The 13,175-nt window shown below is 39.8% G+C and overlaps 1 protein-coding gene across 3 annotated transcripts; it reads left to right on the top strand.

Moving 5' to 3' along the window:
* The first annotated feature begins 1,160 nt into the window (after positions 1-1,160).
* LOC131222841 (uncharacterized) lies at positions 1,161-11,607 on the top strand. Of its 3 annotated transcripts, XM_058218050.1 has the most exons (7): positions 1,161-1,372; positions 1,500-1,632; positions 5,130-5,233; positions 7,406-7,577; positions 7,738-7,878; positions 8,297-8,516; positions 8,982-11,607. In XM_058218050.1, exons 1-7 carry the CDS (start codon positions 1,341-1,343, stop codon positions 11,375-11,377), a joined length of 3,198 nt encoding a protein of 1,065 aa, XP_058074033.1. In that variant the 5' UTR covers positions 1,161-1,340; the 3' UTR covers positions 11,378-11,607. The 3 variants fall into 3 exon arrangements, with proteins under 3 accessions (XP_058074033.1, XP_058074034.1, XP_058074035.1); XM_058218051.1 differs by lacking the exon at positions 7,738-7,878; XM_058218052.1 differs by lacking the exons at positions 1,161-1,372; positions 5,130-5,233; positions 7,738-7,878 and having other exon boundaries at positions 1,508-1,632.
* Positions 11,608-13,175: the final 1,568 nt, after the last annotated feature.

The raw sequence follows: 13,175 nt of genomic DNA, 5'->3' as shown, positions 1-13,175 counted from the left end.
AAATTGAAATGCATTGAATCTTTTAAATATATTTACAAGAATACATATACTATTCCAAATTAGCTTTAATATATCAAACTAGTGTACATATGTGATATTTAATTGAATGATTATAATAAGCTCATTGAAATATATACTTTAGCTAAAAAGGAAAAAAATTTAAGCCTTAAGTGGGCCACAATTGTAAGGATCACAAACAATCAATTCGTCAATGTTTTCTAACATTATATTTAGATAGCGAATTGCTGGATATTTTCAATCATTCTATTGGTTTAAATTTAAGTAGAAAATAATTAAATTATTTTGAAGTATCATTGGTGTGCCACGATGTATGACAGGCATATATATATACATAGTAGCACCTTTATTTAATGATGGGATTCACGAAGAGAGTTTAAAAAGTCATTTCACCCCATTTAGCTCTACATCCTCTCTCTCTCTCATGATTTTATTTCATTTTACAAGTTCATTTACTTATATTTTATTTTATTTTCATGCATTTACTCCATCCAAACGTACTTCAAATATCGTTTATCTCCTGTTAGTTTCAATTCTTTTCATTTACCTTCGTTTACTTCTGTTCAAATGGCAAGCTAAGGTAGTTTATAGGAAACCTTTTTCAAATAGCTACTAGAATATGAATTATATATTCAGCCGGGTAGTTATTTGTAAAAGCACGTAAATATTATATGGTTTTCTGTTATTGCCGCATCTCTGCAGGTTATGACACGAGTTCGAAACCATGGACTAAGGATGCGCTAAGACACTCTCGAGCGTGAGATGCACATAAGTTCTTCGCAAAACACATGCCAAATTTTTATACATGAAAGAGATCCATTCATTTTTTCGACATAAAATACCATAGAATTTCGTTTTAGGGAAAAAAATGAAAGTATAATCCGCATATTATTTATAAATAATACTCATTTTTATAACCTTCCATTCTTCTATTATAAATTTAGCCATTATGAAAATTAAATAGTCTTATTTTTATAGTAGACAAATATTATTTCCACCCGATGAACGGTATGATCCACCATACGAATAGAAAATTGGCACGTGTGACAGGAAGCACCGATGCCCATCTGACGCGAGTGAGAACACTCAAGGTTCCACGTTAAGTGTACTTATTAAATTCAGAATCGAAAGCAGCGTGAGTTATATATCGTTTGGTTTCTTCCAATCTAAAAAGATTCAGATCCCAATCTCTCTTCTGCAGAAAACGGCAGAGAAAAGAAAAACGAAAAAAAAAAAAGAGAGAGGCCAAATTCTGCAATCAAAGCGTTTCTGCATAAGAAGAGAGATTGAATTTAGAATCGTTGAAGAAATTCTCTGCAAAAATGTTATCGAAGAGCTTCAAGGCCGGGAAATGGTAATTACCTCAATTTGCAGTTCTACGAAACCGTAAAATCTCCAATTTCAGCTTTTTCTAGGGTTTGGTTTGGAGATTGTGTTTCCCTTCTTCACTGAAATCGGATTCGTTTTGGCGTTGGATGCAGCAAGACGTCTTTGAAGCTTGCGATGGCTCGCGTAAAGGTTCTGAAGTACAAAACAGAAGCTGAAGTGAAGCAGATGAAGAGAGAGTTAGCTCTGATTCTTGAAGCTGGCCAGGAACAGACTGCCCGGATTCGGGTTTGTTTCTGTTTTTTGCTCTCTCTCTCTCTCTCTCTCTCTCTCTCTCTCTCTCTCTCTCTCTCTCTCTCTCTCTCTCTCTCTCTCTCTCAGCAGAGGAAGAGAGAGTTAGCTCTGATTCTTGAAGCTGGCCAGGAACAGACTGCCCGGATTCGGGTTTGTTTCTGTTTTTTGCTCTCTCTCTCTCTCTCTCTCTCTCTCTCTCTCTCTCTCTCTCTCTCTCTCAAGCTTCGAATTTTGAATTAGACATCGTTCTTTCGAAACGACTCTGTTCTGGTAAACTGAATTGCAGATTTGACGAAATGGAGGGGCCCTGCTTTTTCTTTTGCTGACGGGGAGGATTCAGTATAGGTGGGGCCATTGATCTGATGGGTTCTCCTTAGATAGGGGATTACCTGAAAATCATCTAGATTCGTTGATCAGAACCGTTTCAGCATTGGAATAGTTTTGGTTCGAAGTGGCCCATTGCCCTATTTTTCCTTAACCATCTAATTTAGGCCATTGATCGGAGGGGGGGATCTTCTGATAAATAAACATTGTGGGCCATGCCCCATCTAAGATGGTGGCCATCAAATCAACGGTTTGGTTTACTGATATATGGGCCCACCTGTACGGAATTATTCGGTTCAGCTGTTGTGAGCAAAGTGTTCCTTTGCTCATGGGCAGGACCCTGTAATTCCTATTCACTGTCTGGTTGATTCGTAGGGTTGGGATTAATCTGATTTCTTTTTCTCAATCTTAAATTAGTTGGGTTGGGCACAGTTGCAATGTTCCGATTCTGGGAAAATTTTGGTAAGGGAGTTCTTCGTGGTTTGGGAAAGATTCAGATGGGATTTTTGTAGTTTGTGGTGAGGCAACTCTTGGTTCTAACCTTGAGGTCTAGACTATCTGTCTTAACAGCTGTCGTCACAGGAGTCGCCATTATCATATCAGCCTCTCGCCGCCAACATCATCCCTATCCTCATCATTGTATTCTTCATCATCCTTGTCGCAGTCATTGTCTTCGTCATCCTCCGCCTCCTAGTTGTCATCATCTTCATCGTCGTTGTGTTATCGTCATTGTCACCGTCATCATTGCCATTGTCATTATTGCTGCCATATCATCATCATCATCATGGCTGCCCACATGAAATCAATGCTCCTTTTACTCGGAGTTGGACCATTGGGCACTTCACATCTAGTAGGAATTAGGGAATAGCCGCTGATATGGTTAAAATTATTGTCATTGTCCTCATCATAATCATCATCATAGACCTGTCCCAGCTATTTGAGGTAATATACTTCAAACCTCCCACTTGAGATAATCTGAAGGCATCCAATTAGTGGCTAGGATCACTTGACCGGTGTGATTTTGGGGTATACCCATCCATAATAGGGCCCGGCAGATGAATGGTCCGCATACTGTGACACATTGACATAGATTGAGTGCTTGATGACTAATTTCTATATCAGTTTTAAGCAGCCAATACTTTAATGGTAAAATAAGTATATAAATTATCAAGAACGCGCGCATACAAAGACTTGGAATGCAAGCAAATTAGATATCTGCTAATCAGTTTGATATTTATGCCTCAAGTTCTCACAGACTCTTGAGCAAGAGTCTTCATCTAAATAAGTGATTATATTTGGAAATTCGTAAGGTTTCTCTGATGAGCTAATGGGTAGGAACTTCCCAGTTCAGAAGTAAACAATTATATCCCTGGGGTAAACTGTAAAGTGCATCTAGGAGTTCCCACTTAATATAAAATACTACTTTGGACTTACCTTGCACCAAAGAGACTTGAAGTGTGTTGGATTATGATTACCCTCTTGTTGAGAAAGATTTGCCATCTGCATTCTACATAGAAAATGGTGGTATATTAGATGATCTTACATCGGTATCAAAAAGCTTTCCTATATGAAGTTGAATACACAAGTTCCCATGTAACAAGGACAATAACACTACTTGGAGATTGTGTTGTGTTAACTTCTATGAACATGCATGCATTTGCTGGACTCATGGACACAATTCATATAAAATGTAATTTTGTATTTAACTTTGTTATCATTTATTTTGTATTTTCTTTTTCATCAAATAATTGATTTTTTAGTTTATTATTATTATTATTGTTTGTTTGTTTGTTTATCATCATTGTTGTTCATCTTTTGGATTTTTACACAAACATAATTACTATATATAATATATGATACCGTCTTTATATATTTCTATGGGCTTGGTCTTGAAATCTGACTGTTAAAACCCACATTTTCCAACATGGTATCTATGCCTGACACATAGACATGTTTCCATGACAAATTGTTTACACATGACAGGGAAAAGTTTTAGGACAAGGCAGAGGGTTAACTCTGGTGATTGGTTAGTCTCAAGATGGATAGTCCTTTAAGTTGTCTTGAGTGCTCCCTTGTTTCTATAGCTGTACATTGTTGGGTGCTCTCATTTCCTTATGTTTCAAAGTGTTGAGCCGAGCTTAAGCTTTCTGTAAGATAAAACTTGTAGTGACAATAGGTGAGTTATATGATAGCTGTAAACCCCTCTTAACTTCACCTAATTCTTGTGTTCACTACTTCAATAATGGCATAAAAAATTATCATGAGTTTGGGCGCATGTCTTCTTCTTTAATCTGAATTGCATTTGAGCTGCATGTCTATGACTGCATCCTCTACGGCAACAGTGGCTCACCAGCATGTCTCTGTTTGATGTGCTATATTTGTGGTAGTGCCATTTAATCCATTTTTCTTGAAAGCATTTTGACTTATAAATTCTGGCAGATTTTGAAGCGGTGGTCAAGTCTGTTGTGACCTGTTATGGTCTTTATCTGTAATGAGGGCTTAAAGTTAATTGCACGCTTGTTGCAAACAAACAATCTGTAGGTTAGAACAGACATTGACACTGCTATCTACGTTGCTTTTATGTAAATTAGAACAGACATTGACACTGTTATCTATGTTGCTTTTATGTAAATATATTATATTATATAATACTTTTGGTGTTCAACATGTTCAGTTGATCTTTTCCTTGAAACTCAATGCTTATAGGATCAATGCAGAAGACTTTTTGTTACTACAACTCTTCGTAACTGTGGTTGCATTGATGTTGGATGTTATATTGAATACGAAAGCTGCAGGGAACCACTTTTGTATCTTTTTATCTATATTTAAGATGCATTCACATTTCTAATTCTTACAAATTGATTTAATTTACGCCAAGCATCTGGATGATATATGCCATACCAGTTTGCATCTGTTCTTGTATATAATAAGACATCTTCAAACATTTTGTTCATAATCTGATTCATTTTCTATAGTGTTTCATTTTAAGACTAGTCTGAGATATTAACATTGCATATTATGGTGTGGGCTCTTTTGCTGAATAGTCTGCTCAATAAGATATAAACTGAAGGGACCCATTTGAATTCCTTTCACTGAGTCCGCATTCCAAAGTGATTTTCCATTGGTCTTCAATGCACTTACATTTGTTGGTGACCTTTGTATTTCAGGTTGAGCATGTCATTAGGGAGGAGAAGACAATGGCAGCATATGATATTATCAAACTATATTGTGAGCTCATTGTAGCACAATTGCCAGTAATTGAATCTCAAAAGTATGTATAACCTTAGTATCTTTATTATCATGTTGCAATGACCTTGATATTTGTTTCCACTCTCGAGCATTTACAGATTTGTTGAGAACCATTAAGTGGCATAACTTTCATGGAAAAGAATCATCTATACCTATATGTCAGAATGTTAATGTCAGGCTAGTCTGCTGCTTTAGTTTTGAACCATTTAAAAACATGGCATAGTTGTATGGAAATCTAGACTGTCCAAATTGCTCACCCAACTAGGGTGGAGCATAATCGAGAAATTCCTGAGAAAATAAAATTAATGATCTGTTTTTCCTTTTGAATTTGGACCACGCACTATTGTACTTTTAACCGTCCATTTTGAGTTGCAGCCCTAGCTGCTGTGGCTGCAAACATCTTCATCTTCTGTAGCGTTGCTGCCAGGAATTCCCTTTTTCATAGGAAAAAGTGCTTACATTTCTCTTGCTTCCCATTTCCGTTATTAGGATAATTTGAACTCAGCCTTAGATGTTCACTTCTCTTCGTCTCACATATATTGATCTGGATTTGTTCATGCTCCACTCGCTCGGGGAAATTGGGACTGAGTGCTTGTATTCACATCCTAAGTGAGACTTGTGTGAGGGTGCCCGATGCTTAATGATTCAATACAGTCAATGCACCACCAGATGAATTGAAAAAACATGCACTAATATCATCACAAACACCCTGTTGCTAAAGGAAGGTTTATTTTTACAAGTGATGGGACTCAACCCTTTCTGTTACCAAAGCAAAACTGCTATTGAGGGCTGCAAGGGTGAAATTTTGATTCCAGCTCCTTGGTTACATGTACAATCATAACGGTGTAAAATATCCTGAGTATGCCTATGAAGCTGGGGAGGTTTAATGGACACCAAATAGGATGGATGCTGATGGAGGCCTGAATATTGAATTCTGTTAGGAAGCCTCAAATTGAATCCCCCCTTTGGAGAACCACAGATGCTTGGCAAAAAAATCAATCTCAACGAAACCAAACTTCACTTAAGGATTCCTCAGGAAGTACATCGATTTAAATAAATAAATAAATAAAAATCAAACCTGCTCCCAAAGGAAGTCCATCGTTATATAGAGTATGGCACTTGATGGGTCAGCGAGCTTTGCATACTTGTCATGTGTTCACATCTCATTAATGTTCCTTCAACTGAATCTTCCCAATGTCTTTCACTGGATCTTCTGGTCCGTCACATGAGCCACAATAGCAGCCAATGTCCTGTACGGGCAAATCTTGCAGATATCTTTTCAAACCTTGGGTAGTCTTGTTGTGGGTTCTTAGCATTATGCCCTGTCAGATGAGGCCTCATCATGTCCTTTGACCATGTGTGGTGGTGTGTTACACTCCCGTTCAATTGTCAGTTGGGCTTCATTCTTCGCCATGTTGCCGCTATGGTTCATCTTGTGGAGGTTGGCAGTTTGGTGCAAACTGGGTCCACTCAACCAGGGCTTTGACAAGTTGTGCTATCAGCAATCTTTGGAGCAAACATTATTGAGAAGATCTGGATGATGATTATGATTCACATCCTCAGAGCCCCGACACAACAATTCCAAGCGCCCCCCCAACCACCCCCCCCCACACACATACACACAACAACAACAACAACAACAATCTATCCATCAAGGAGCATCCAATCCCTTCTCATGTAAAACCAATATGGACACTCTCCATTGGTCCATCTGAAACCAAAGCCCTTACAACATCAATTTGGATGATGTAATGGGAATTTCACTTTCCCAAAAGCAATTGTAGTTTGTTGTAATGGGCTGTCTTTTTGGCCATTCATGCCCTGCCTAATTTACCTCTTTTGTGGTCTATCCGATTTCTTTTCCAACTCATCACCACTTATATGTACTACTTTGAGTGGTGACTTGTGCTCTGTGACAAAGCCCTTACACCATCAATTTGGATGATGTAATGGGAATTTCACTTTCCCAAAAGCGATTGTAGTTTGTTGTAATGGGCTGTCTTTTTGGCCATTCATGCCCTGCCTAATTTACCTCTTTTGTGGTCTATCCGATTTCTTTTCCAACTCATCAACACTTATATTTACTACTTCGAGTGGTGACTGGTGCTCTGTGAACATTTTATATGGTCTTACTTCAAATATCAGTTGGATTGGGAAATTTAGATATGACTGAGTGCTCTCATGCTCTCTTCAGGAACTGTCCCATCGACTTGAAGGAAGCAATATCCAGCGTAATATTTGCATCCGCAAGATGTGCAGGCATACCAGAACTCCAGGATGTTCGCAAGCATTTCATAGCAAAATACGGGAAGGAGTTCACAACAGCTGCTCTTGAACTTAGGCCTGAATGTCGTGTAAACCATACAGTAAGTCTGTAACTTTCTGCCAACACTCTCTATTAATCGAAAATTGAGATTGAATATTAAATGAAGTGAAACTTAATCAGCTAATCAAATGTTTGCAAGTGTCCGCTTTCTTGTCTTATTATTATTTACTTTGTTGTGGTTTTACATAATTGTGGGTCAGATCATAGAGAAGCTATCAGCAAAAACACCTGATGGTGAGACAAAAATTAAGATTCTGACTGCAATTGCCCATGAACACAATGTCAAATGGGATCCTGCAGCTCCCGGAGAGCAACTTTCCAATCCTTCTGAGGACTTGCTGGTAAAAAAAATGCAGTGAATTTTGTTTTAAACAAGAGCCATGTTACGATTACTTGCATGAGTAATAAGATTTTGAATCCTATCTTCCCACACATGCCATTGTGCATTACGTGGCCACCCAAAATCGGGCTTCTTTGAAAAAGGTAGCCCATCCATGTTCGTATGAGCACTGCTGGTCATTTTTTAACCATCCATTTTTTCTTCCATACCTATGTTTTCCCACATGATGATTGGTCAGGCCTGATCTTTGGGGCCCACCAGATGAATGAACCAGATCTGAGACAAACATGCCACATTGGCACTTGTTTGAAGAATAGGATTTGGAATCCTACTCTTGTCAGTTGCCATCATATTTATCTTTCAACAATTGTTTCCAATAGAGTGATTGCATCTGAAATTGTAACCCTGTGATGGAGCAGAATGGACCAAATGTATTTGTGACTGCCAGGAGGATGCCCAGGGAATCTCATAACATTCAATCCCAACCTCCTGCCAGCCAAAATCATGAACCTGCTACAAAATACTCGGACAATGATGCCACCAGATCATCACCAGGTTCTAGAACATTTTCTTCTACAAACGTCAGCACTCCAACTGCTTCAGTGCCTACAACTTCTCGTTCTAGATCAAGAACTTCAGGTGTGGGAAACAAAATATGATCTTTAATGCAATCTTCTTTGTGATCATTTATTCCATTTTGTCTATAAAAGAAGCATGTCCTTTAACAAGGAATTGCATAATCCTTGGCCTTGAGTTTGTGCAAGTAGGACCCATGGTTAGGCGATCAAGACCATGATCTGTTGCCTTGAAACCTTATTGATGAGATAATCCTAACCTCCTACCAATAGCCTGCAGATAGACTTTTAAGAGAAAATACTGCAACGGTTCACAATCAACTAAAATACGGGATTGCTTGAATCTTCCAATCTGGCAGATCTTTGGGAGCCCATCTGTGGTGGGCCCTTCAGATCTACAGTCCAGATCACCAAACCATGGGCCAAGCTTGTACAACAAGGATAATATGCATGTCCTAATTCCTCATATGCTAAAATTAACAATGTTTTTCCCACAAAGATTTCATAGGCTGTTGTCTGATTTATACAGAAAGTAAAGCTGGACAGGAGGATTTCAGAAATTCATTTCAGAAGGATGAGAATCGTTCAATGAATAGGTGGAATTGGAATATGCAATTTCCTGATGCTGCTACCGCTGCACAGGAAGCTGCAGAATCCGCGGAAAGGGCAAGTATAGCAGCAAGGGCAGCTGCAGAACTCTCAAGCCGTGAGAAGATCAAGAGAGAGTATTCCACCAGTTTGGATGAATTGCCTCGTTATGGTCTCAGAGATGAGGGGTCCGGAAGACCAACCAGTTCAATGCAGAGGGGTGAAGATGTTGAAGTTTTAGGAAAGATGGAAGCTGATCATTCCTATTGGATGAAGACGATGTCTCAAGATCAGAACAGAGATCAAATTGGACAACATTGTCCTCTGGGAGCAGCGGAAAGCAGATATGATGATCCGGGAAGTGTTAAGAGCAGAACTAGTAGGTCTGTTTCCTCTCACTCCAGTGTTACTTCCCTTGATGACGACAGCACAGCATCCAATCTCCAAAATTCTCAGAAAAGCTCATTTCGTGCAGAAGCGGTTGACCTGAATTGTCAGAGAAGATGTTCTGAGATGGGTGCTTTTCATGGTGAGAGGGATGGAGTAGTAGGAAGTATCCAGAAACAGTCTAGCAGATCTGTTTCCTTTCATTCTAGCACGAGTTCTGTCAAAGATTATCCCGTTGTGGACCGGAATACTCAAAAATATGGAAATGACGCTGATGGACAGTCCTCAATCAGTACCAGACTTGGAATTGCCAAAAGAGGCAGTAATCAGCCTATTTTGAGTGATTTTTCTGCTCCAGCTTTTGACAATTCCGACACAGATGGTGATAGTGATTTGGAATTTGATGGAGACAGTAACAGGCATGAATCAAGGTTTCCACTTAAAGGAACGAAACCACCATCTCACTTATCATCAAATATGGATTCTTGGAGCCCCCAGCAACAAAAAAGCCAAATTGGATACATTCAGAGTGACAGCCCTAGAATGCATTTTGTAGAACCCCAACTCCAAAATATCTTTCCAACAAGGGCTAGTGAATCCAAAGTCCCATCGCAATCTGATGATTTGTCGCCTGAAGCTTCTGATGACTTGGATGACCTGCTTTCCAGTAGTGAAGAAGAGACAAACAAGTTTAATCTCAGAGAAAGAACTGAACCTGGCATTTCACATCTTAAGCAGACCATCTCCACTAGAAGCTCATCATCTGCCCAAACTGGCCGCAGACCTGCTGAATTCTCCTTTCATGAGAAAAAGGAACCTGAAGGTGTGAACAGAAATGCCTGGTCAAATGCCCCCGATGATTCAGAAACAGAAATGCCTAGTCCACATACCTTGCTCAGCAATCAGCTGCTTCCCAGACACCCAAAATCCCCAAGGAAATCATGTAATGTGGACAGGAAAACGTTTTACAGATCAGAGGTTGAAGAACAGCCATCTCTGCTATCTTCTAGACTTGTGTCTGCCAAGGAAGTGAGGACTATGGATACCTCTGAAGAACTACCGTCGCCTGCTAGTACTAAAAATTCAGAAGTTCCAAGCTACTCAAGCAATGAAAGCGGCAATGATTCAAACTTGGGAAGATTAATGGGTGGTCTTAGAAATAAGGGTCTCAGCCGGCCACCTTACATGGGGAATCATCCCGCTGATACTTCACTCTCATCCAAACAAAAGACTGTGGAAGAAACTCCCGCCACCTTTCAGGAACCACCATCTGGTTTCCCCTCAGTCAAGTCCTCACTGAGTTCTGAACCTCGCAATCATGAGCTATACAATCAGAAGCCACATATTAAAGTTCCTAAAACATTGATCCCAACTACTTTTGATTCGAATAGTGACGATGCCAAGGAGGTGCAGCCAAACCAAACTGTTGGCAATGGAGGTTACCAAGGCAATGTGCGTTCTTGCAGGGCAAGGGATTCTATGTTCCAGTCAGCTAAGGGTAATCCTTTAAGGTTCACTGACAGGTCTGGGGCACCAGTTCAATCTGATTTCGGTGCAGGAAGCAGGCTCTCTCAACCGAATTCTTCTATGGCCGAACCTCTTTCTAAGCCTCTGTCCCAAACTCCTGTCGCGGGAAGTAGAGAAAATTCAATATCATCGCAGCCTAATTCATCAGCCAAACGACAGTCTTCAAATCCTCTTCCACATATCACAATTTCAACACACAAAGAAAGTGCAAAGTCAGTGGCACCGAGTTCAGAAGCCAATCAGCCACCCAAGACTGTGACATCAGGGAGCAATGGAACTCCAAAGCCAGGGAGTTTGAACGAGGGTTCAACATCTAGGGAGAATTCTCTCAAAAGTCTTAGTCATGTTCACCCAAAGCTTCCTGATTATGATACGTTAAAGGCGCAGTTTGAGTTGCTCCGGACAAATCGACGTTCGCAATAGGTTCGGAATCTCAACGATTGTATTTTTTTTTTTTTTTCTGTCAGGGATCTTACAATAATCAGATGATTAATCCCATGTGTACATGTTGCTTCTGTACATGATCAAAATATATTTGAAGCGTGCTATAGTTTTCTGATACATTTATTCAAGATTTGAAACAAGTCTGTGAATATTGAAATGGTTTTACGATTTGTCCTTTGTAATTCACCAGTGGATATATTTCTTTTTCATCACTTCTCGATTTTAGAGGTATTACATGATGCTGAAGCTGAGAATTTTGTTCAGTATGTCTGTGGTTTCAGTTGTAGACTTTCAGTGATTCAAACCATTGATACAACTGGCATCACCCTGGATGCCCATGAGCAAAAAATTGCCAGATTGCAATGTCATTCTATATGGTTTTTGGCCTTTTGTTGGTTGAATTTGAACCATTAGTGTGTTATCCTTCTTCACCGTCTATTTCGCTGGCTGTCCATTGAAGGGTTGGGATTTTTACTCAACCATTTTTGGTGCATGGTTCCTCCAAAATGTGGTTCATCAGCAGTTTGGAATGGAATTAGACCAGGTCCCCACTTATACAAACAGAAAATCTGAACTGTACATGGATTGCGGGCTAGTCCAAGTCGAATTGGAGTTGGTCAGACCAGTACGGCTTGGTACCACAAGTCATCCCTGATTCGCCCCCAATTCGGGTGAGTCATGACTCCTCTTGAGCCAAACGAGTTGGAGAGTTAAAAAAACCATGGAACTGTACCACACAAACTTCTGATCCGATCATTGGACAGCATTTTGTATTTTCTGTTACATTCTGCTTAAATCACACTATCCGTCAAGCTAACTTCCCCCCTTCTATTTTTCTTTTCTTGCCCTTTCAAAGTACTCCTACCTCCTACAGCATGCACCCCTTCAGTTAGCATCTTTGTCTGTCTAATAGTGTGATTGTTGGGCATGGCAGTTTTGGGATGCTAGCAATTAAAGTCTCTGAGTGGTGATTGGGGTGGCAATGGGCTGGGCCTGGTTAGACCTGGACTGGCCTAAGTCTGACACTAGCCTTGCATAGCGCGCCCAAGCTCCAGCTGGAAAAAAATTTGGGCCAGGATCCAAACAGGAACTTGCACAAAGAAATAGGCATTAAAAAAAATGAAAGGCAACGGTGTATGTGCAAGATGCAGGTGTTTCCTAACCGATGATTAGAATAGCACATCTGCAGGATGGAACACATGTACACATGAAGTCGGGCCAGGCCAGGCCAGGCCAGGTGGGCTAAAATAACTTGCGCCCAAGATCAGCTGATCAACCAATGGGCCAAGCTAATTTGTTCAAGCCCAGTCCAAAGCCAGGTGAGGTGATCCTTTATAGGCCCATTGCTACTCTTGAATGTGATTCAGAGGGGGAGGATGGATTTATAATAGAGACTTTTTATTAGAAGATTCCTAAAAAACTAACGAGCAGGACCTGAATTGGTGAAGGTATGCGCCGCAGGATTTGTGAAAGATCTCTCCAAGAAATCTGTCCAAGGTGGCCTTTCAGTTTCCAGACATTTTGTACATTATAGAGCATGTTTGGTTGCACCAATTAATGGTCCTTTTGGTTTCTTTTAAAACTTTCTTGATTGTATTTATTGTTGGAAAAGTATACAACTTTTCTTTCTATGTGCAAATTAATGGATTAACAATATAAAATATTTAGTGGATGAAAATCACCTCCAACATAAATAAGCAACAAACATGTACGATACAAGAGTCACCAAGATATTTTATGTGGAAAACCCTCTGATATGAAGGGAAAAATCACGGAA

Source organism: Magnolia sinica, chromosome 13, assembly GCF_029962835.1.
Source record: "Magnolia sinica isolate HGM2019 chromosome 13, MsV1, whole genome shotgun sequence".
In the NCBI taxonomy this organism is placed as follows: Eukaryota; Viridiplantae; Streptophyta; class Magnoliopsida; order Magnoliales; family Magnoliaceae; genus Magnolia; species Magnolia sinica.
This window is presented reverse-complemented; position numbering and strand designations above follow the sequence as displayed.

Excerpts from the sequence above, each read along its gene's own strand:
- LOC131222841 (XM_058218050.1), top strand. The coding sequence starts at position 1,341 with ATGTTATCGAAGAGCTTCAAGGCCGGGAAATG. Across the intron at positions 1,373-1,499 it reads AGCTTCAAGGCCGGGAAATG|CAAGACGTCTTTGAAGCTTG; the intron begins GTAATTACCTCA and ends CGTTGGATGCAG. Across the intron at positions 1,633-5,129 it reads AACAGACTGCCCGGATTCGG|GTTGAGCATGTCATTAGGGA; the intron begins GTTTGTTTCTGT and ends TTTGTATTTCAG.